This window comes from Lissotriton vulgaris, chromosome 2_1, assembly GCF_964263255.1.
Source record: "Lissotriton vulgaris chromosome 2_1, aLisVul1.2, whole genome shotgun sequence".
Classification (NCBI taxonomy): domain Eukaryota; kingdom Metazoa; phylum Chordata; class Amphibia; order Caudata; family Salamandridae; genus Lissotriton; species Lissotriton vulgaris.
In genome coordinates this window covers 1,852,890,950-1,852,915,966 of record NC_141687.1, presented here as the reverse complement: position 1 = coordinate 1,852,915,966, position 25,017 = coordinate 1,852,890,950, and the positions used below count along the sequence as shown (strand labels likewise).

The 25,017-nt window shown below is 45.2% G+C and overlaps 1 protein-coding gene across 1 annotated transcript in view; it reads right to left on the bottom strand.

The window, feature by feature from the left end:
* IGDCC4 (immunoglobulin superfamily DCC subclass member 4) overlaps positions 1 to 25,017 on the bottom strand; it is a 732,192-nt gene that overhangs the window by 94,531 nt on the left and 612,644 nt on the right. Inside the window, exons 10-11 of the mRNA XM_086958027.1 lie at positions 21,287 to 21,460; positions 19,806 to 20,036 (exon numbers count right to left, since the gene is read on the bottom strand). Coding sequence (XP_086814153.1) covers positions 19,806 to 20,036; positions 21,287 to 21,460 — 405 coding nt within the window. The remainder of the gene's footprint in view (positions 1 to 19,805; positions 20,037 to 21,286; positions 21,461 to 25,017) is intronic.

Sequence of the window (25,017 nt, the reverse complement as noted above, 5' to 3'; positions counted from 1 at the left end):
AGCTTCCATACATGTACAGATGTGTAGCTCTTCAGCTGATGACATAGGGGTGGTGGCCTTGCAGAACCTTGTGGCTGTTAGCTTTATATGCAAGCAAAGAGGGACTTTGAATGTGGTTACTCAACTTTGAGGCATACACAACTACTTGTATATAGGATTTTATTAATTTACCAAGTTAGAACAAAGGAAGTTCGAATAGACATATGGGATGGAGCTGAATGCGCATATCCAGTTAGAAGGTTCATAAGAGAGTGCTTTGTACCCAAAGAATGGATCAGATTGCCTGTGACTGCCTCGGAATGAATCAGATCCTTGTATGTAAATGTATAGGCATTTATATAGCGCACTACTTACCCGTAGGGTCCCAAGGCGCTTCGACCGCTGCGAAACCCTTCCTGGCTTCCCTGAGAGATGGTCCCTTAATGGGTATCTCCAGGGTGAGACCAGGCATCCCCGGCGGTCTGGTGGGGCCGTTAGTGAAGATGAGGCAAGCTAATGCCCAGAGTTGCCGAGTGTGATCGCTGATCAGAGTGGGCACCGAGGCGAGAGAATTATCGAGTCCGCTGACCCCGGTCCAGAAACCTGCCGCGCCGGGAATCGAACCCTGGTCCCGGGCCGTCCTCTGCTCTCGGGTCTGCCGCCTCTAACCAGTGAGCCACACTACTTCACTTCCTTTCCAAATTCAGCCAATAGTCCAAAAAGGACTGTGAATCATCTATCTGAATGGTATCATGCAGAATTTTTCTAGGCCTTTGTTAGAATGATATATATCTACATATCTATATATCTCTCTCTCTCTCTCTATATATATATATATATATATTTTTATATCTATATAGATAGATATATACTCTAACTTCAGTGCTAGATCAATGCAAGGTAAAACGCAAGATCTGTGCAGGGCTGGACTGGAAACCAAACTCGATCTTGACAAACATACTCAAAGTAGCTCCATAATGTAGGAGCCCATGGCTAGAATGAGAACATTGGTGCTTTCATCTTTGGGTTATGGAAGCCCATTCGCACTGAAAACAACCTTCCCAACCCCAGCTATTACACCGAAAAGGAAAACGTCAGGAGGAGCAGAATGGCCAGTACGGCCCTGGATGTAAGCCGAAGACACCCAAATCCATTTTCCAATTTAAACTGAATAATGGTCCAGAAAACCAGGATAGCATTACAACACATTAAAAAATGAAAGAATGAATCCTAAGCATCAATGAGTTATAGCCTGAGGTCACCTGATTCTGAGGCGCAGAATTTAAATCATACTGGACCTGAAAGCTCTTCACTGGGCCCCAGTGGAGGTAAAGAAGAACATTCAAGTTTATCTGCACTGAGGCAAGGGTCCAATACATTTGCACCCCACTATGATCAACAGACAACTTTCTATCAGTAACTCCACACCACACTTGATCCCCCAAAGAGTTTTCAGATGGATGAAACAGAATGAAGACCATTGCAGCCCAGGCCCTAGGTAGTGAAATGCCGTAGGTATGAACCAAACTACATAAACTTCAAGAAGAATTTGAAAAAATAACTTTCTTGGCTCACATATAACTGAACTCGACTCTCTTGGTAGGGGTGGGGGAGAGGTGTGATGAAGAATATCAGATTATGGCCCCTTTCCCTGAGTGGATTCTAACAGCTCATTACTCAACGTACACTTTTCCTTATCCAACCGCAGCCCTCTGAATTAACTGAAAACCCTACATTGCTGTGCTCTAAAAAATCCTCAGTAAACAAATATCAGACAATAATTGTAAAAATATATTTTCAGTTCGGAAAATTTAAACAAATTAATTACCTGTACCAATGAGGCATCTGTCATAAATGCATATGCCATTTAGTGGCTGCATTGTGCTATTCTGATTGTAATAATGTTCCCTTAAAAAAGGTTGAGCAAAAAAAATTAATTAAGAGTCGAGGCATCAAATTCATCTGATTCACCGTGTCCTTTGGCAATGAGAAACCCTTTCAAACAAATTCGAAAAATCTTTCCTTCTCACCTGTGCCCTCTATTCAGTGTTGTTCTTCATTGGGCCAAATCCCCATAACTGTCCTGTATTATCAAAAATGTCATGGTCCTTTTTTGTAATGAGTGGAAAGGATAGCCCCCACACTACATTCTTTTGAGGTAAGAGCCTTTCAAGAGGTAATCCTACCTGTAGCCCCCCCCACCCACTCACAGCACCTTTGTCCACCCTCCATCCCCCAGCGCACTTTTTCCTCCCACCTCCGCCATCAAAATCATGCCTCTTTTTGCTTTTGCCCTCCTCTATCAGTTAGTCAGTCAGTTCAACTTTATTCAAATACAATAGTACCCATAAAAGCACACAAAACAAATACATCACAGCAGGTAATTAAAAATTAGTTAAAATGGTTAAAATATCCAATATACCGAAGCTAAAGTGACTTGTGCAGACATATACAGCGTATCAGTACATATAAAAGGAGAACCATTTACAGAATATTTTTGTAACAATGTCAAGGGTCCATCATGGTTCTTCCCGCCCTTACTGCGGATTTTAAAAAAGTGCTAGTACGAAAAATAAGATCAACATCATCTAATTCTATCATTGATCGATATGCTACCTCCAGACAGATTGGTCTTTTTTGTTAAAGTAAGAGCATAAAAACTGTTTAAAATATTTGGTATAGTATTTGCAGAAACATATAAAGTGTGTAATAGTTTGCTGACTCCTCCCGTCATGTGGGCACAAGTTAAGGTTAGAATTTGGGCTGTAACCAAGTGGGAAGCAGAGTGAAAAGCGAATTGTGCCGGCTCTCAGACGAAACAACAAGCTCGTCTCCCAACGGCTCATGGGTAAAGACAGATATTTATGGAGTGGGTGAATGTACCGTTCAATAGCCATATAGTTGCGCACGATTGTCTTCCTAACCTCTGCCTCCTCCCGCTCGTTCTTATATAGGGTGTACAGAGTGTTCTGCAATTATTTTTTTTGCGACCGAGGCCGTGAGTGTGGAATCCCAAAAGATGCTTTCCATCTTTATACTGCGCAAGCTACTCAGCCATGGGATATCTAAACCCTTATCGCAAAATAAGCAGTTCTTGATGATCGACTGTGTCAAGGAAGCTGCTTCGTTCTTCCATACTGCAATCCACATAAGTGCCAGGCGTGCCAGAATAAAATTGGTTATAAAATTGATGTTAAGCTCTTTGTGACATACGTGTTGGGAGGTTGAAATTGGAACATTCAATAGTTTCCTGCAGAACCTATTCTCTTCCTGCTGTATAGATAAGCAGTTGGCCGTTCCCCATATCTCAGCACCGTATGAGGCCACCGGGGTACACTGAAGTTTTTAGATTTTCTGTACGGCTAAAAGTGTGCCTGTAGTCTTAGGGCGAGGTATACTTAAAATCGAATTGGTGGCCTTTGAAAACTTGCTCCTGGCGTGAGCTATAGGCTCACTCCAGGAGCGGTTCGCAGCAAAGGCCAGTCCCAAGTAAACAAAATATTTTACAGAAGTCATCTTATGGCCATCAATGGTAATCGGGTTTAAAATGTGCTTACCCGGGCTGCTGCTCATTAAAAATGATTTGTTTAAATTTACCTGCAGGTCTAAATTTTTCATGTAACTATTAAAATTTTGGACAAGCAGGCACAGTGAATTAGCTGTACGGCCTATAAGAACTGCATCGTCTGCATAAAGCAGCACAGGGATGGGTTCTTTATTAATATATGGGATATCTTGGGTGGCCAGTTTCAAAGATGCATTCAGGCCATTGATATATATGATAAAAAGCAGGGGGGCCAACACGCATCCTTGTCTGACCCCCCTGCCAATATCAATGAAACCCGAGACCTCACCACCCACCCCAAGTCTTACTTGGGCCTTGAGCTTTCTGTGCAAAAATGCCAGAAAATTCACCAAAGTTTCGTCCAGGCCCCCTGCCAAGAGGATTGCCCATAGCTTTGAACTATTAACTAGGTCAAAGGCTGAGGACAAATCCATGAAAGCCATATAGACCGGGGATTTTCTGGCGATCGCATATTTACTAATAATTAGGTTCAGGTTCAGGCATTGTTCCTTGGTTCCTACCTTTCCCCTGAAACCCAGCTGACAGGGGTCTAAAATATTATTAGCTTCTGTCCAGTCTATGATTTTATTATAGAGGACTCTACCTAAAATTTTGAGGGTGTTATCTATTAGGGAGATGGGCGGTAATTGCACGGGAGGGATCTGTCTCCCTTCTTAAAAATCGGGACTATTATACTTGTGACCCATGTGTCAGGTATCTTTGCCAACGTCAAGTTGTTAAAAATATTCAGAAGCAGGGGTGCCCAAAAAACTGGGTTCCACTTAATTAAGTCTATAGGCAGCCATTCAGGGCCTGGGGCTTTATTGCCTAGACTTTGATTAATTGCTTAAATTATTTCTGAAATACTGATCTCTATAGGAGTTGGATTGCCTGGAATAGGAATTGAGTTGCTTGGAGATGGGGCAGAGTAAATAGTTGAAAAGTGTTCCACCCAAGTGTCACTAGCTATATTGTAGCTAATTGGCGTCAGTGACTGGCCCATAGAGCGCACTTCTCTCACTGCCGCCCAAATGATATTACCATTTTTTTGGTTGGCTGCATCAGACAATTTAACCCAATGTTCAGTCAAAACGTCATTCTTCCTGTTTTTGGTAGCCACCTTATATTTCTCTCTTGCCCGTTTAACTGTCATGGGACATCTTGGAGTAGTAATTAGCTCCCTATGTAGGTTCCTGTTCACCTCAGAACAATCATGGTTGAACCATCTGGGGATAGATGCCACCTTTTTAAGAGGTTTAGATAAAATAGTTTTGACCATCCGGCAGATCTTCCCAAAGTCCCCAATTATGCAATGATGGGGTTTCGAGAGAAAGGCAGGAATCAATAAGTCCGTCAACAAAGGGAGAGATAGGGTTCAAGGGCACTCTTAGTCCCCAGTCAGTAGATACATAAACAAAGGAAGAGTGTCCGTCAGTATGGCGTTAATATAGTGGAGATAACACGTAACAATATGAGGCCAGCTGTGGTTGGTCAAAAGACTGGACCAACTTTCAAGAAAAAATGCATGATTTTTTCAGGAAACCCTCACTCACCCTAGTGGTGACATGCTTCATCATCGGGTCCACTAGGGAGATCGAGTACCTCCCCAGTGTGCTACGACGCCAGGAGACTGCGGAGCAGGTTTTGTGAGAGTGAAGAGTGAAAAAAGTGTGGTTAAAAATGTCAGAGGTTGTCCCAAAAAATCATTTATTCGCTGGTCAACTTGACATATTAAAATTAAAGACTATGTGCAGGGAAACTATCCAAAAGAAATACTGGTGTTTCCCTGTTAGGGGAAGGTCAACATGTTTCTGCCCTTTAAGTGTATGAATTTACAGGGCTTTCGTCAGGACCAGTAAGCAAGTGTTACCTCAACAGGTATAGGCGCGCTAAGGCCTACCCTGCCGTAGGCAGTGAAAGTTAAAAAGTAGCACTATGTGTAAAAATTGGTGCGTTTAAAAATACAAACCAAAAGGCTAGGGGATTTACCTCTATTGCGAGGAGCCCAGAAGTCTGTAGGTAGGTGATAGACAGACAAACAAACAACACACAAAACATAAAAACAAGAACAGACAATCATTATTGATCATGTTTTGTTGCCATTCAACTTATAGTGTGGCGTGATACGTGCTAACAAACCTATCAATGGCCGTGGCCGAGATGGATTGCATTGTAGAATAGAGGTTGTGCCCAAGAACCAGGGTGATGGGCCTCAACTAGAACCAGAGTCGAATGATCTGGCACAAGGCGTTGCACAATTAGTGAGGTAATGTAAATGTAGGCTTGCAGTGCTAAGTCCATCCGTGTGGGAAGCCAGGCGGCTGCCCGTAATTGTAACATTACCTATGGTAAGGAGGCGGAGAAATGATCCCCGAGGTGTAGCGTAGGAAGCAGAGCTACGTAGTAGTTATGCGCAGCCCTGCTGGCCGTGAATTAGAGAGCTTTAATTTAGGCACGCAAAATAATGAAAATATAAGTGAAACAATCCTCACTTGTACTCAATGTGAGCCACGCCCCATAGATTCAGGGGGGGGGTGGGAGCGACAATGGCACACCCTATCAAGGTAAAAACAAACAAACAACGGAGAGTTCAAGGAATCTGGCAGAATCTCACACACAAACACTTAGCTTATTAAGATGTCCCAATGGTTGGTCTTACGCCCGCAACGCTCAGCACCCACTCGGCACCTAGCTGTCCCCCGCTGGATCTCATGGATCACGAGCGAGGGGCAAGCCCGGCGCTAAGAGGGGGAGGCGTCGAGGCGTCTGCCAATGGGAGACGTTTGTTTGAAAGCGAGGCTTGGAAAGCAAGCCCCGCGCTACCGCGAGCTTTCTAATTCACGGCCAGCAGGGCTGCGCATAACTACTACGTAGCTCTGCTTCCTACGCTACACCTCGGGGATCATTTCTCCGCCTCCTTACCATAGGTAATGTTACAATTACGGGCAGCCGCCTGGCTTCCCACACGGATGGACTTAGCACTGCAAGCCTCCATTTACATTACCTCACCAATTGTGCAACGCCTTGTGCCAGATCATTCGACTCTGGTTCTAGTTGAGGCCCATCACCCTGGTTCTTGGGCACAACCTCTATTCTACAATGCAATCCATCTCGGCCACGGCCATTGATAGGTTTGTTAGCACGTATCACGCCACACTATAAGTTGAATGGCAACAAAACATGATCAATAATGATTGTCTGTTCTTGTTTTTATGTTTTGTGTGTTGTTTGTTTGTCTGTCTATCACCTACCTACAGACTTCTGGGCTCCTCGCAATAGAGGTAAATCCCCTAGCCTTTTGGTTTGTATTTTTAAACGCACCAATTTTTACACATAGTGCTACTTTTTAACTTTCACTGCCTACGGCAGGGTAGGCCTTAGCGCGCCTATACCTGTTGAGGTAACACTCGCTTACTGGTCCTGACGAAAGCCCTGTAAATTCATACACTTAAAGGGCAGAAACATGTTGACCTTCCCCTAACAGGGAAACACCAGTATTTCTTTTGGATAGTTTCCCTGCACATAGTCTTTAATTTTAATATGTCAAGTTGACCAGCGAATAAAAGATTTTTTGGGACAACCTCTGACATTTTTAACCACACTTTTTTCACTCTTCACTCTCACAAAACCTGCTCCGCAGTCTCCTGGCGTCGTAGCACACTGGGGAGGTACTCGATCTCCCTAGTGGACCCGATGATTAAGCATGTCACCACTAGGGTGAGTGAGGGTTTCCTGAAAAAATCATGCATTTTTTCTTGAAAGTTGGTCCAGTCTTTTGACCAACCACAGCTGGCCTCATATTGTTACGTGCTATCTCCACTATATTAACGCCATACTGACGGACACTCTTCCTTTGTTTATGTATCTAGGAATCAATAAGTGGCATGTTACTCTTTACCAATGTCCTAAAAATTTCTAAATTATCAGCCCCCTTCCAGTGTAATCTTAAATTATCAGTCGAGACTGATAAATTGGCCGCCCCACATTTGGTCTGAAAACTGGGCTGCTGGGTTGTATGTAATATTATTTTGATGGGGTTATGATCCCCGAAGTCGGAAGGTACGACTTCAGCAGTGGCCAACTGTTTTTCAATTATAGGGCATGCAAAAATATAATCTATTGTGGAGCTACACCCCTTCCCCTATATGTTGGATAATGTATCATGTCAGAATCTGCTGCCAGGTTCATAACATTAGATAGATTATAGGATTTTGTCAGCCTTTTAAGTTCTTTACCTCTACTAAGCGAGAATTGTACAAAAAAAGCTGTGCCCTTTGCTATTCCTATTTCGTTTATCTTAGCATCAAAATCGCCTTCTACCAGAATTCCCAAAGGGACTCCCTTATCAGATTGGTTATCTAAATCTGAGATGAAATCAAAAAGCTTTATGAAGCTTTTATTTGGAACTGACTGGAAATCATTATTGTAAAAATGTAACAAATAAAATTGGATTCCTCTTTTATACAATACAGCCTGAAAATGTAGGCTGTGAGTTGAAATTATTTTAAAACTTCCCCCTGCTGTCACCTTAAATCCCATAAATAAACCTCCTGATGGCCTTCCCATCCTGGGTATTACTGATGGTACACTGAAACAGTGGTATCCCTCAATATATAAATAGTCGATGGCCCAGGTTTCCTGGAACATGAGGATATCATATTCCCTTATTAATTTTACCCATTCAATATTGTCTAGTTTTGACCGTAGGCCTGCCACGTTCCAGCTCAGTACGCTCAATCTAGCTTCCTTTTGTCTGTTTACCGGTTCTTTCTTCCCATGGGCACAATTTGGTGCCTTCAGTGTGTTTTCTACAGGCATATTGCTATTAATCGCAGGATCTAAGAGCTGTAGTGGTCAATCTTGGAGGTCTAGGCTACTAAGAACTTGATAATTATTGGTCAAGGGTATAGCTGCCCTCAGGTCTCTGTTGAAGGTGGGTGGTCGTTTATAAAAATAACCCAACGGAAGGGCACTAATACTAGTGGGAGGATTCAGAGTTTCGTCAGTAATGGACAAGAGATGGCAAACCTGCTGGGACCTTCTAAAATTTAGGACGACACAGTCCCCCTTGATGCATTTTTTTTTTTCAAAAACATTTTTATTAAATTTATCAAAACAGAGATTCAAGGCACAATCCGCCGATATACCCTCGCAGGGGATCTCCTAAGCTTGAAGTATAGTATTCACGCATATCGAAAAGCAGGGGGGAGGAGCCCCCAGCACTATTTAGTGCACCCAAGTCACACCAGCAGCACAGTTGTCGGGTTCAGCTTCGAGGAAGAATGGGTACAGTCACAATATCGATCGGGTGGGGGGGATCCCGAGGATGCGCGTCACATCCGGGAATGTCTCTGTGATGATTAACGCCCCCATAGGTTCTGTTTCGGCCATCTGTCAGTATGTGTAAGTAGAGAGGATCGCCCCTCGAGGGCACAAGGAGAATCAAAAATGGAAATCACACCAAGAACCAAACAATGAAACCCAACGTACCCCCCTCCCCCCAACAACCCCCCTTCCTCCCCCCTCCCAAGTGGTGGTGCTGCAATTCTACAGAGTTTCGACAGTATGGAATCTCTCAGAGTTGGAAAAGATGGAGGGCCCGAAGTGTAGAAGGGCACACCGCCGATGGTAGACCTCTCGAGAGATGCATTTATTTGAGTGGCCTACCCATCCAACTCTTCAGGCCATGATTATGTCCTCCCTTCTGTATGGATCACATTTTTTATTCTTATGAAGTCAGTCCACAGATTTCCTTTGTAAATCAAACCAAGACTCCCTCTGCCCCTTCTTTAGTGCAGGGACACCACTTAGGACCAGCACGTATGGTGCAGAGGCTGGTGGGAGATCTAAAACATCTGAATTATCAATGGCGTTTGACTCCCTAGAAACTTGGATAGCTTCGTTTCTATCATCAATTGGCCTCTGGGACTGCTTAGGCAATTTGCTTGGGTTAACATTTTCATTGCATGTATTATTTTGAACACCGCCTGGTAACGACCTAACACTTTTACTGGTGTTAATGTCGTTTTTGTCAGGAGACAATGAGGCCCCCCCTCCCTGCGTGTTAATTCTGGCGTTACTTGAGGTGGTATAGTGGTGGCAGCTACACATACAGGGGGCGGGAGCTTGTCGGTAGTCATGCGGCCAGACAGCATGGGTTGTAGCGCGATTATACCTTCTCCAACCCTTTTTATATTAGCTGCTACTTTATTTATTTTAGACATTTCTTTCCATAGGCCATCCATTTTTTTAGCAAAGACCCCCATTAAATCATCCAATCTAGATTCAAAACCTTCCAATATGGTGTCCAGAATTTCAATGCCCATGTCGGTTGCTATAGAGCCAATGGCAGAGGGGAGTTCAGTCTGGGTCGAAATAGAATTAGAGACCCTAACCTCCAGTGGTCCGTTGCCAACGTTGTTACTCGTGGCATCTGTGGTAGGGTCAGTTAGCTTACAACTGTATTCCACCTGATTAGATTTTGGTGCATTTTTCTATCCGCCCAGTGCTGAAACAGTCGGGATCCGTCGTCTAATTGTCTTGCCTCGAGTGTTACTGGCTGGGGCATGTGAATCCTGAATGTTCAGGGTAGGAGCAAGTGGAATATTTAATACCTCAGAGGCATGGGAGTGGCTCTCGAAATGTACATCGGAGGTGAGTCATTTGTGCCCTCGATTGACAGACGTTGATGGGGCCCAACAAGGTCAAAAGATAACAGTCTCTCGGTTGCCTGGATCTCATGCGTGAGCACCGATTCAGCCCTTATAAGAAAATCATCCAGTGTCCCGGCTACCCCCTTCCTTTTGCTCATTGTGGACATGTTCCCCAAATATGCTTTATGTAGAAGTAGAAGTAATAATGAGGCACCAATACTTTTTCGGAAAGGCTGTTTTACCTTGATTACTGAATCGTAGGACCTTTCATCGCTGCACAAAAAGGGATGGCCCGGCCTCTTCTGGCCCCTGATGGCCACAGATGGCCCGCACTTTGCCCGGGCTTAGCCTGGCGCCCGCACGCGTCCCGCGAGTCGTGGGGGCGGGAGCGCTTTGTGGGCTGGTGCCCGCGTGCGGCTGACGTGGCTCCCCTGGAGGCTGTTGGGAGTTGTAGGCGGCAATGCACACAGCCGCGAAGCCGTTCCCCTCACAGCGCTTGGATAATGCAAAGAGCCGTTCGCCTCACGGCGTGGAAGCAGATCAGAAAGCCATACCCCTCACGACACAGCGCGGCGGAGCCTATGGACAGCCGTTCCCCTCACGGCGATATGGTGAATCTGTAAGCGGGTCCCGCGATGCGTGGGGGTGGGAGCGCTTTGAGGGCTGGTGCTGGCGCGCGGCTGACGTGGCTCCCCTAGAGGCTGCTGGGAGTTGTAGGCGGCAATGCACACAGCCGCGAAGCCGTTCCCCTCACAGCGCTTGGATAATGCAAAGAGCCGTTCCCCTCACGGCGTGGAAGCAGATCAGAAAGCCGTACCCCTCACGACACAGCGCTGCAGAGCCTATGGACAGCCGTTCCCCTCACGCCGATATGGTGAATCTGTAAGCGCGTCCCGCGATGCGTGGGGGCGGGAGCGCTTTGAGGGCTGGTGCCGGCGCTCGGCTGACGTGTCTCCCCTGGAGGCTGCTGGGAGTTGTAGGCGGCAATGCACACAGCCGTGAAGCCGTTCCCCTCACGGCACTTTGGTAATGCAAAGAGTTGTTCCCCCCACGGCGTGGAAGCAGATCAGAAAGCCGTTCCCCTCATGGCACATCGAGGCAGAGCCTATGGACAGCGGTTCCCCTCACGGCGATATGATGAATCTGTAAGCGGGTCCCGCGATGCGTGGGGGCAGGAGCGCTTTGAGGGCTGGTGCCGGCGCGCGGCTGACGTGGCTCCCATGGAGGCTGCTGGGAGTTGTAGGCGGCAATGCACACAGCTGCAAAGCCGTTCCCCTCATGGCACTTGGGTAATGCAAAGAGCTGTTCCCCTCACGGAGTGGAAGCAGATCAGAAAGCCGTTCCCCTCACGGCACAGCGCGGCGTAGCCGATGGACAGCTGTTCCCCTCACGGCGATATGGTGAATCTGTAAGCGCATCCCGCGATGCGTGGGGGCGGGAACTCTTTGAGGGCTGGTGCCGGCGTGCGGCTGACGTGGCTCCCCTGGAGGCTGCTGGGAGTTGTAGGCGGTAATGCACACAGCCACAAAGCCGTTCCCCTCACGGCACTTGGGTAATGCAAAGAGCCGTTCCCCCCACGGTGTGGAAGCAGATCAGAAAGCCGTTCCCCTCACGGCACGGCGCGGCGGAGCCTATGGGCAGCCGTTCCCCTCACGGCGATATGGTGAATCTGTAAGCGCGTCCCGTGATGCCTGGGGGCAAGAGCGCTTTGAGGGCTGGTGCCGGCGCGCGGCTGACGTGGCTCACCTGGTGGCTGCTGGGAGTTGTAGGCGGCAGTGCACACAGCCGCGAAGCCGTTCCCCTCACAGCGCTTGGGTAATGCAAAGAGCCGTTCCCCTCACGGCGTGGAAGCAGATCAGAAAGCCGTTCCCCTCACAGCACAGCGCGGCGGAGCCTATGGACAGCCGTTCCCCTCATGGCGATATGGTGAATCTGTAGGCGTGTCCCGCGCTGCGTGGGGGCGGGAGCGTTTTGAGGGCTGGTGCTGGCGCATGGCTGACGTGGCTCCCCTGGAGGCTGCTGGGAGTTGTAGGCGGCAATGCACACAACCGCAAAGCCGTTCCCCTCACGGTGCTTGGGTAATGCAAAGAGCTCTTCCCCTCACGGCGTGGAAGCAGATCAGAAAGCCGTTACCCTCACGGCACAGCATGGCGGAGCCTATGGACAGCCGTTCCCCTCACGCAGATATGGTGAATCTGTAAGCGCGTCCCCTGATCCCCCCCACCCACTCACGGCACCTTTGCCCACCCTCCATCCCCCATCGCACTTTTTCCTCCCACCTCCGCCATCAAAATCATGTCTCTTTTTGCCCTCCTCTATCATCCACATTGAGCCAGCTACGAAACATTTCCCACAGGTACCCGAAGCAGTCTTGATGTGACACAGCCATTGCTTAACATACATTTCATTTATTTTGAATACGACAAAATAGTGTTACTTGAGGGTAATGCAGCTGCCACTTACGTTTTTAGCACATGACATTTTATAATTTTAATACAGTCTCAGCCTTTTCTTTTTACCAAGTTATACATTTTTGATAAGAGTTTTTGTAAAAAAAATGTAACTAACTTGAACATGTAAATGCACGTTGTTTTCCTCTACAAGTTCAGAATTGCATTTATGTAGTATGTGTGCTTTTTAACGTTTGCTTCCTTGTGATGTCAATACCGAGTGTGTCCTAGGTGTGCTACAACGCCTGGTTACAGCGGAGCGGGTATGTAACTGAGTGTGCAGTGTGGTGACGTGAATAGTGATAGTTAAAAAGCTATACAGTGGTTCCAGTAACCAAGGGTTAATTAGACTTTAATAAAGCTGGTGGATGTGAAAGGAGTATGTATTAGGGCCTCCTACATCCAGGTGGGGTCTACATGTTTCAGCCAGGCCTTTAAATTTAAAACTGGCTTTCCTCAGGACCGTAAAATAGTGAAAGTGCAAATAAATATTTAAGTGAGTGTTTTGGTTGGAATATGTGAAGCACTCTCTTAGGTGCTATACGTGTGCGAGGGGGATTCCATCACCAAGCATACACTGGTGTTTTGCCGCAAATGCCCCCAGGAGTTATCCGGCAGAGGTATTGACCGGTACTGGCGGTCAAGAGCTGCGGTGGACCTGTAGTGTCATCACTCCTTTCACATCCACCAGCCTTTTTAAATGCTAACAGAGGCCCAGTTATTAAAGTCTAATTAACCCTTGGGTACTGGGACCACTGTATAGCTTTTTAACTATCACTATTCACGTCGCCACACTGCACACTCAGTTACATACCCGCTCTACTGTAACCAGGCTTTGTAGCACACCCTGGACACACTCGGTGTCACTGGATGGGCCCGATGATGAAGCATGAAACTAACTAGGTTGAAAAAACCTAATGGTTTGTACTTCAACATACAGCTCTGAGTCCTGTATATAATTTCACAAAGGCTAGTCCTTTTTGATGACATATAACCTGCCATTGCCACTCTCTCAGAAGTAGTAGAGAAGGTTTATCTAGAGCAGTTCCTCGAAGCCTTACCCATATGCACCGGAGTCTAGATTCGGAAATACCCACATCTCACAGTGACTACTACTATTGATTTGCCTTGGTTTATCACAGTTTCCCCAAATTTAAGCTGCAATTAACGAGAGGCAATACAGCTAGTCCAGGACCCCATTTTCCAAACAGGGCCAAACCAACGAGTAAGCCTGCTCCTGCAGGGACCGTGCACGAACTGTAATGCTTTCATTGTGCTGAATGGGGCTATATCGATCACAGCTGCCCCCAGAAAGGCCAAATACCTGAACCGATGAAGGTGGGGTATATGAGGGGACAGATATCCACATTGGGAAGTAGTGTAGGTTGCAACTGGTGGAATCATTATGGATACCAGCTGTTACTGTACCGTGACTAATCAACAATGGGTCCACCCCACCCAAATACAATATGGGAAGAGAATCACTATCACATGCATCTATGGGGATGACAAAACATACCCAGTAGCTTAGGTGTTGTTAGGTATTGGTATTGACGTGGAACACCTGGTATTAGCTGAGCAATTGATAATGGGTACTGATCATATCAAAGTTTGTCATTTCCTTACCCACCCTGACCCAATAGATCAGAAGAGTGAATGGTTGGGAGATGCCCCTTTTGTGGAGATTAAGCTAGAAATACCATAGCCCCCAATAGGGAAAGGAAGCCCAAGAGGGACAGAAGATGAGAGAAACAGGGGTTTTTGACCAAGTGAAATAGGGTAACAACTCATGTACTTTCCTCCCCAGAAAAGACCTGGGAGCACCACTTTAGCTTCATGGCTGCACAGAGGGAATACAAATACCCTGACACAGGCATAGAATCAAGCCAGCGAGATGGACCAAGACCAAGTAGGATCATATCTTTAGTTAAAAAAGGGGTTGGTTTATTGAGTGGTCAGAAATGGGGAGAAGTGAGTATATCAATTACTGGGCCTGGGGTTTTCCATGAACAAGTATTGCACCTAGCCAGGGCAAGTAGACGGAGGGCCCAATTGAGAAGACAAAGCAGAAAAATGCCTCTTGGAAAAATTCTATTGGCCGGGGTTGTGAGCAATGCCAGCTTAGCAATCCCCAGGAGACAGAGCGGTCCCCTCTGTACCAGCTACCCATTATTGACATTCTCTTTAAGAGAGTGGGGATGGATTTAGTAGGACCTTTGATGCCTTCAGCTCTGGGACATCAATACCGCCTCATTTTTGTGGATTAGGCCACTCGCTATCCAGAAATGATTCCCTTACCCAGCATGTCCATCCCCACTGTGGCTGAGGCCATGATCACTTTCTTCTCCAGAGCTGGGTTCCCACATGAGTTATTGGCAGATCAGGGTTCCCCTTTATGGCCCAATTAATAGGGCACATCTTCGTAATTCCAGGGGTACAACAAATATGAACATCCGTGTTTCATCCACAAACTGACAGATTGGTAGGACACTATAATCGGACTAATAAAACACTGTAAAGAAAATCATCATGTGTCGAGGAAAGACTAGGATCACAAGATTTCCTTAGATCTCTTTGCCATCCAGTACTATGTTCAGGGGTCCACTGAGTTTCCCCTTTTGAGATAGGTTTTGGATGACAGCTCTGTACACTCCTGGACATAGCCGTGGAGGGAGGATTAGGAAGATGAGGGGACGGTCCTTATCGACTCTGCAGTAAAACCCAAACAGTCACAGGCCCATCAAAAACGTGTATCCTATAAAGATCAAGTACCTATACTGCTGCCACAGAAAACAAATTATTAGCTACGTGGAGATATTGTAATAAGGTGACTCTGGTCACATAATGTGTAGCTGTTCCTCACACACACACTGAATGGCAGATCTATTTCGTCAACCAGATAAAAAACGTGGTAGGCTCCAGGGACAGTGGGAAGAATCCCGGACATTACAGCTCACTATATCACCAGAACCCGTCCATGGAGATAACTTTACATCCTGCCCAAGAAATGGTAAAAGAGGCTGTTTCTATTGGTAATGCTGCTCCCAGGGAGCAGAACAGCTGCTTCATTAGTTGTAGCAGAAATATCCCATGCTATTCTCCGGGAAGTCCATGAGAACTACCTTAGTTCAACATAACATTACTGCATTAGCTAAACAAATGCTGAGGCTGAGACAAGACAGGATCTCCGCAGCTAGAAGGAAGGCGGTGGAGCAAGAGGTAGAAGCCATGTTGAAAGGGCATATAATTGAGCCATCCCAAATTGCCTTGTGTTATCCATTTCTGCTTGGTCAAAAGGAAATGGCAGCTTACGATTCTGTATTGACTTTAGACAGGTAAACAAAATTAAAGAATTTGACATGTACCCTCATTCCCTAAATAGATGAGCTAATCAAGAAGCTAGAGGATGTAGACAGTTGACCTAACGAAAGGGCTAAGGCAAATTCCATTGGCAACTGAGGTCCGAGGGAAAACACCCTTTGCCTCTCCCTCAGGTCTCTACCAATTTAAAGCCCTCCCATTTGGGCTTCATAGAGCACCTGACACTTTTCAGAAGTGAATGGATGCCCTGTTGAAACCCAATAGCGCATATGCAGCAGTGTATCTAGACTATATAGCCGTTTTTAGTCCAACATGGAGGCCCATCTTGTCCACATATAGGTGGTGTTGGGAGCCCTAGAACAGGCAGGACTGATAGGTAATCCATGTAAGACCACTCTGGCTACAGATCATATACAATATCTGGGGTTTTCCAAACAAGCAGGCACCATTAGACCCCCGGTCGACAAGGTACCAGTGATACAGGGAGCATTGTCACAAGGATGTTGTAGGCAGCAAGCAATCCAACATCCCCAACTGAATAAAACGAGATAAGGTAGTGAGGGTTCTAGTGGCAGGTGCAGATGTCACAAGAGAGGTTGCTCAAAAAGCTGGTGACAGGGAGCACAGGAAGGAGCATAGGGAAGGAGCAGGTGTGGATCCGTAGAACAGCACGGAATTGTGGGAGAGGATGGAGGAAGGTCTTGAAGAGCAGGACTAGCTAAAGGAAGAAGGAGAGCCGATGGAAGACCTGGGGCAGAGCAGTAGTTGGAGTTAGGTGGAATCTGTGAACCGGTAGATCATGATCATAAAGTGAGAAGATCCCACGGTCGTAAGGAAGAAGGTGCAGCGGTCCCAGACACCACAACTGAGGAGGCTGCCTAGTTTCTTTGGTTTGCTGGCAGGGTATTGGAGGACACCACTAACTGCAGCTCAGCCAGGGTCTGGACAGAGCACGTGGAGAGGGCGTGTGGTAGATTAAGTACATCAAACATTCACTACTTCTCAGCGAGGTGAGTGTAACAGGCATTAAAATAAGCCAAAGCACTACATGTGAAAGACTGGACAGCAGTCTTTTATATGGTATTCTTTTTCTTTAGTTCTGAGGACCTCATTTCTTCCTGACGGCACCAGAAGAAAAACCCAAAGATAAGACCAGTGTGGGAGGACTGCAAGGGAACCGTACCAGAGGACACCGTAGAAGACTTGTCTGAGAACAAGACAATTGTTTGAACCCTATTTTGAATAAACTATTTCCTAGTCTAGTGGACGGAGGGCTCCTTGTTGAGGCTGGGCAAGCTGGCTGTAGGGGGCCCATAGTCAAATCCACAAAAGGAGCGGGAGAATTGTTGAAGTTGACGAAGTTGGGGGGACAGGCCAAGAGAGTGTGCAGTAGACCGCTCTCTTTACAACTCTCTAGAGCCAATCAGCCTTGTTCCCATACATGCGAGTTCAGGAAAACAGCATTTCTAGCAGCAGGGATTGGAAATCGCTTGAGAACTCAGTCGACTGCAGACACACATGGCAGCGAATGGCAACACTGGTGCTCATGACCCACCTGATGGAATCGGGGGTGTCAAAGCCACAACGAATAAAGAATTTGGCTGTATCAAGACTGTCTTACATCATGGAGATGGTGCCTGGCAAGCTGATGACTAACTGAGGAGCATGGTTTGGCCCAAACCCCATTAAGATATTTGTTATTGCCTCATTAAATGGAAGAAGGGTTTGATAAGATGTTTGCCCTGGCTGGACAACTTCTGTCAGTACATTGATATTAACCTCCAAGATGGGGTGCTTGTTCCAACACTTCGGTACAAAAGGGGGTGGTGATGGACGGAGCATCTGAATCAATCAAACACCCACACTTAGTCAAAAGATCTGGGTTTAATCCATCACCGTTCTTTAGCCCACTCTGCCACCCTAGTTCAGACATGGCTATATGCAAATCAGTCTGACCCTGTGCCTCATGGGAACAGTCCAGCCCGAACTGCCAAGCCATGTCTTCCCTGGACCGGAAACAAGCTTCTGAGGACCGGTTTCTGGCATTCCAGCCGTCTTCAGCCCGGCTTGCTTGAATCCAGTGGCAAAGTGAGCAAGGGACTCACGTCTGAGCATACCCTGCCACACTTATGGCGGCCAAAAGCGGTACAAAAGGGGGTGGTGATCGACGGAGATCTGAATCAATCAAACACTCACACCCAGTCAAAAGATCTGGGTTTAATCCATCACCGTTCTTTAGCCCACTCTGCCACCCCAGTTCAGACATGGCTATATGCAAATCAGTCTGACCCTGTGCCTCATGGGCTAAAGAACGGTGATGGATTAAACCCAGATCTTTTGACTGGGTGTGAGTGTTTGATTGATTCAGAAGCTCCGTCCATCACCAACCCTTTTTGTACCGGTTCCAACACTTCGGCTGCCCTATGCGTGGTAATGACCATGGCGTAGAAGATTATGAAAGTATCTTGGATTCAGTTCGTTGATAATCAATTAGGGACCCACAGAAAAACCTAAGGTGGTACTATAAAAGTTAGCAATAGCACTTGCAAAACCACTCCATGATTGTGTCTATTTGTAATAATACACTTTTTTTTGTGGGGGGTGAAAATTCAGTAAGAAAATTTTAACTCTGTCAATGATTAATGCTTATCAATTGTTACTCTATGTAGAGGTTTATGAGTTTCAAACCTTGTATGCATTGGTTTAAATCAAGAGTCTTTAAGTGATACTTTTAAACACCAAAATTGTTCCCTATTTGTCATATGGATCCCCTTTATGGTGATTCTAAAATGGTTGGTGTTTTATTAAGGAAGACACTTTCATTACACATTTCTATTCCTAGTCAAGGTCATAGACTTGAGGTGGGGATTCATTCAACTAATTTGAAGCTTTTACAATATGTTACTTTGCTTGTGTTTACTAAAATAAATGTGGGGATAGCTGGAGATATTCTTCTGGAGTTAATTAGAAAATATGCAAATGCGAGTACAGCAAGCCAGAACAAACCCCAGTGCTACCAGCCATGGTACCATTTAACCTACATTTTGAATATATTTGAGTGAGGCTGTAGATGCGGGACAATAATAAAGCCTACAAAAGCAATAGTAGTGCAACCCAGTTACTGACTAATTATCTTACACTTTACGATTCACATATATGTGAGAGTGCTCAAAATCATGCAATATGGTGGGCTCTTATCAGATAAATGCACCTTATTATGTTGTGTAGGCTAGGTTACCTGTTTTGTCCAAGCTAGAGTCAAGTATGGCCATAAAGAAGAGTCCATGTTTTTGTTGTCTTTGCTAAGATGAAGCATAAACCACTGATTATGTAATGCTATGATGTACAGTTCTCAAACCTGTTAGGACTATTACCCAAGCCACTGAAACAGCTAACACCCATTTGAGTATCTGTAACTTTTTGGAAAGGGAAAGACTGAATTATGTATTACTTTGTTTGCTAATCATACAGTTTTATAACGTGTATGTGTAAACCAAAAAAACTATATTTAGCTGTATCTAATCTATAGCAGAAGTACATATGTAGTAAATGAACCTGAAGAAACGTTAGTAGGCAATAAATGTGACAATGTTTCAGAGCAAGCTGGAGTAATACACAGTGGCCTTTTCTAGATAAGCTTTCTAACTTCCATACACACAAAAATCTATTAAGCTACTCCACCCTTAACTACAGTTCATTACAAAATAAAATTGCATTGTTCTGGCTTGGGGTTTTGCTAACAAGCCTTCTTCAGGACTGGTTATATATTTTGCACTCTGCAATAATGAGCAGATTTGTACTGCTCTTGGCCAGAGGAACAGGTGTGTCCATCCTTACCCAGCTGAAGAATCTCATACTGTTTCTGTTTCTTCTTGAGTTTGATGGGCCCTGCATCCCAGCTTTCCTCGTTGCCCTTCAAAGGATGTTCACTACCGGACTCATCTGTGCTCATAGCACGGTGGAAGAGCTTGTACCCCGAGATCTGAGCATAGTTAGATGGTGGCAGCCAGCTTATTACCAGGGAGTCAAGTCTAGCCCGAACCTTCAACTCTGTAGGAGCAAATGGAACTATGGAAGAGAAAGAGATGGCAAGATTATGATTAAACAACAGGGATAGAAGGTCACTGTGAATGGGAGCGAAGGAAAACCACTTGCTTAGTGAAAAGGAGAGTGAAAATTAGCATTGAAGGGGGAAGTATCATCTATTCTATTGTTACAATTCAATACAATGCAAGACTTGGAGAAGAAAGGTCCATGAGGAGAGAATGGACTATGGCAAACAAACATCAAGAGAAAAGAAGAACTGTGGGAGTTGAGGACAGTGCAAAAGGGAAAAAAATGCATTGAAACAAGAACTCTAAAACAAATAAAGAAAATTCATTACCCTGAATGTAAGAGGGCGAAAGAACGATGAATCAAGAGCGAAGAGAGAGAATGGTAAACCATGAGTGCCATTGAAGGAATTGAAGTCAACAAGCAGAAGGGAGAGACAGGAGGGATGTCAAGGAATAGCATGGATAGAAATAAGGACCAGGGGCGATAACGGCAGAAACAAGAATGACATGTGAAAGGCAATTGAGGAATGTAAGCAAGCTGGAAAAAAGAGCACAGCATGAATGATTGACGTAGAAAGAATGAACATGAAAAAAGAAAGAGGAAGGAGGGCCATGCACTATGAGAAGGAAGGATCACAAGAAATGTGTGAAGGGAGGACTTAACAAGGAGAAAAAGAGTAAAATAAACACAGGCTAGAAAAGAAGAACTGTGAACAACAGGCAGAGAGAGATAAAGTGTGATGAACAACAAGAGATGGAAAGGCCTTCTCTTGCAACTGAGAGAGAAAGAACAACAGTTAGAAACAGGAGAAAGGAAGAAAAGGAATAAACGGGAGTAGAAAGAACTTGAAGACTAGGGGTCAACAGTGAGACGGAACAACAGTAAGAGGATGATCAATGGACAAAGGGTAGAGAGGAAAGAGCATGATTAATGAGTGAAGGTGAAGGATGATACAAAGAGAAAAGTAGACAATGGCTGATGAAAGAAAAATGCCAGCCCAGGAAAAATAAGGAGAAATGTAAGGACCATTATCTATAGACAGATGACAGACAACAAGTACGAATTGGAAGAGAATAAGGGAGAGGGAAAACAGAGAAATGAATAAGCAAGGGGAGAGAAAGAATCTAATTGAAAAAAGGGTACAGAAGGAAAGGCTATAATCAGAGGAAAGGGAAAGAATGAAATAAGTTGTTGCTTTGATCAGTGGTTGGAGAGGTTTACATGTGATCTCTAACTCAACGCTCCTATCGGTTGACACCTACCATGTGTCTTGTTGAACTTTTCGGGAGTGCGGTGCTGCATCCACTCCGAGGGGACGCCATATCCAGCTATTGTGCCAGCTGCGATCCGAACTTTGTAAGCCCGGTTCGGATGCAGAGAGTCCAGGGTCACCTCAGTTTCATTCCCATTAACTTCCACAGAGTACACCTTATCCACTGCGGGAAGAGCAAAGCACATAGGACAGGTCAGTAAATCAGTGCATCTTCTACTGAAATAGGAGTGACGCCTACGGTTCACTGGGATGAATGATGATGGAGTCCATGTCTGCAATCTTCAATGGTTGATACAGACCATCCCATGTGGATGTGTCTTAAAAACACCTAATCAAACACTAATAAGCTACAAGACAATGGCAGCAAGCACAAACTGAAAAATAGAATGATTTCAGCTACCCAATTAGGCTGGACAAAGTAAGATATATAAATTCATAACCGAATGCCAGAACACAAGAAAAGATGTCCAAACATGCCAACCTTATGCCAGATTGGTATATTATATTTTGCCACCAATGCTCCACGGTATTCTATGGTATGTCAGCTGGTGCTGAGCTTTAACTAAGTACACACTGTTCAGATTCTTTTTGATGAAAGGAAAATTGTAAAAGAATGTACTTGAGTTTGACTATGCGGTTCAAATCAGACACAAAATAGATGTGATGGAATTATAGAGCTCATGTATGACCAGGGATACATGTCCTATGTATCACTGCCTGACTTTCTCCTTGTAACATGGGTGGCTGCACAATAAATGGTTACAGATATAGGAAACACTAGAAAAAGCAAAGTAAAGAGCCCTGCGGGGTACTTGGTAAAACTAAATTTAATGTTGCTCTGACTGCGATACGAGCTTTCTGTATGTCCTCAATTTACAGTGAAGAGGAGCATGGTCCACACTGTTTGCTGGCCCATAAGGTAGGGCACTGAAGCGATGACCAAACCTGCTGTAATCGAAGAGTTCAAAAATCACCACACAGTTTAAGAAGCCATTTCGAGTACAGGTCGGCTTCGGCTGGTTCCACTCACCATTCAAGAACCAGGAAACCTGTGGAATCCCTAAATTCAGGCCAGGCCAGAGACAGGACTTTTAAGTGTTCTCTGCTTGATAATCTTCAAACCATGAGCTGCACACTGAAAAAAGGGATGATTTCTGGATGCCTCGGTTATCCCTTGATTTTTAATTGACTCTGAAGAGGTGAGCCTTACAGTTTACTATTGTGTCAATGTTTTTTCGTTACAACAGGACTTGTCCTTAGGTGCTGGGGCTAGTAGGCAATACTGTTTATTTTGGTGAATACTCTGACATAAGTCAAACAGTTATTAATTTGTTCATAAACGTCTTTTGTTCTGCCTCTAACTTTACATGGAAGAAGTCACTTCACATAGTGCCAAGTGACCATGTGATGTTTCACCCCTTCAGTCAGCTCAAGCTTTTTACCCAACATCATCTGACATTCTGAGACCGGTTGTTGCTTTTACCATAACTACTGGCCAGGAAAGTACACTGCTTGGCTAGAGATTACAACCTCTACCCAGCGGCCATGGGCTTCCTTTATATTAAAGTGTCATAATGTAACCTAACATCATGAAACAATCACTTGCACACGCCTTAGCCTTGAAAGACACATGGTCATTGCTACCAAGCTAAGTAATGCTCACTTTATCTGTCCCAGGATGTTGAAATGCCGGGCAGACACAGTGGATTCAAGCCTGTAACAATGGGTCAAACCCAGATGGGCGTACAACAAATCCAGCATAGCACAGTACATTGCCTAACCACCATACCACACTATTGGCCAAGTATAACATTTCCTGCAACAAAGTCTAGGCAAACATATCATCCATATGCCGGCCCAGTAAAATATACCCCCTGATACCACACTGCGTGGCGTAGCATGCTGCCTAGCCTAGTCCAATATACCAGTCACTGCGGTTAAGTATTCCACAATTTCCTCCCTCAGGGAAACAAGAAACACTACGGTGTCTCATTCCTTGGCACAGGAAACTACTACTCCAATTGGAAAGATCCTATCATTCAAGCGGCCCTAAGAAACCCAACATTCCCTTCCATCACTGGACAAGAGATAGCCAAATACCCCAAAACAGCCTCATAATATCAAAACAAAGACTGGGGGACTGGGGCTATATAAGGTCCAGCATACGTGCCCCTTCAATGAGCTATGAAGACAAGAAGTATGCAGTTGCTATGTGGGAGTCTAGGTCTACCAGGAGGCCAGGTCAGTGGGAGTGCTTCTTCAATGAGCCAGGCCCCTTACACACCCCTCTGGTGTCACGTTTTATCATCAGGCACCTCCTTCTTGGGCCGCACTGCAATGCTCAACAGGCCGATCAAGGGGGCTTTTCGTCAGAGATCTTTTCTTTTTGCCGATGTGAATAGTGAGGTGGTGTGGGTGACTAAATGTGAGTAGAATGGGAAAGAAATGTGCAATAAAAATGACAAAAGGCGTCCAAAGGCAAATTTTATCACTGGGTTCCTTTGTAATGGTTAAAAACAAGAGTTGAGCCAGAGGTAGGTATAATGGTTTACTCTAACAGTTAGTGTGAGCCAGGGGACGACCTGTTTCATGCCTGTTACTATTCGGAAGGATCATGGCATTTCATCAGGACCAATAATCCTATGCTACTCATTCAGGGATGGTAAATTTGGTGTGTGTAAAAAGACTATGTCCTGCTTACATCACATGGATATGTAGTTAACTGTCATATGTACCGTGCAGGTCCATTTCCGTTTTCCCTATGTTAGCATGAGAATGCTGCAGTCCTTACGTCGCTTTGTACATGTTACTATACACACGTATTTTTCTTTGTGCCACTCTGAACTTTCACACAGAACTTACTGTTATTTTTGCATTTTAGTCTGAATGACGATAGACAAGGCCAAACAACAATGCCCCTTGTTATTCTGTTTTGGTCAGGCTCTAGCCCATAGACACAACACACACATGAAGCTGTTGTTTGAAACACATAGTCTTTGTCATATAGTTATGCACAGACAGGCAAATACGCAGACGAGATTACGATTACACCCGAGATGTAGAACCTTCATTTGTGCATGCTAAGCTACGGGGTCAACTGCAAACACCCGGAGATCTTTTGATATATAATCACTTTGCTTCGATAGAAGGAGATGAGTGGCTGGTGTATCCTGTCTTATACAATGACAGCTCCTTTTATGATTTATGGATTACTTGCAATGCTGACCGTATTTGTGTTAGGCATCTTCTTACTTGTTGTGGCCCATATACTGCACACTAGAGAATGATAATTAAAATAAATATTTTAAACTTTCCTTGTGTCTCCGTCAGATCTTATTGTGGATAAGTACGTGTGTGAGAGTTAAAGGGTGGGTCCTGTCACCGCAATTCCGGAGCAGGACGGGAGTGTTGTGTTCTGGGGTCTCTAATCACTTATTCCTCTGTGAGTGAGTAGGAAGGCAAGAAAGATACTATAGCTAGTCGGTCCTGGGCTCGTGGGTACTAAGGTGGTAGGATACCTCAGTCCCTGACTACTAAGGTTCTTTGGTCCCAAGTACAGTTCTGTTATTTAGCAGAATCCCTGCAACAATACCTTCTGGGGAAAGACCCAAACTCAGAGGAAAGAGGGCCCCAACCAGACCGGCCAGAACAGACGCTAATTCACTGGAAAAGAGATAACCATACATCCAAAAAGTGATGACAGCCTCACAATAGCATCAC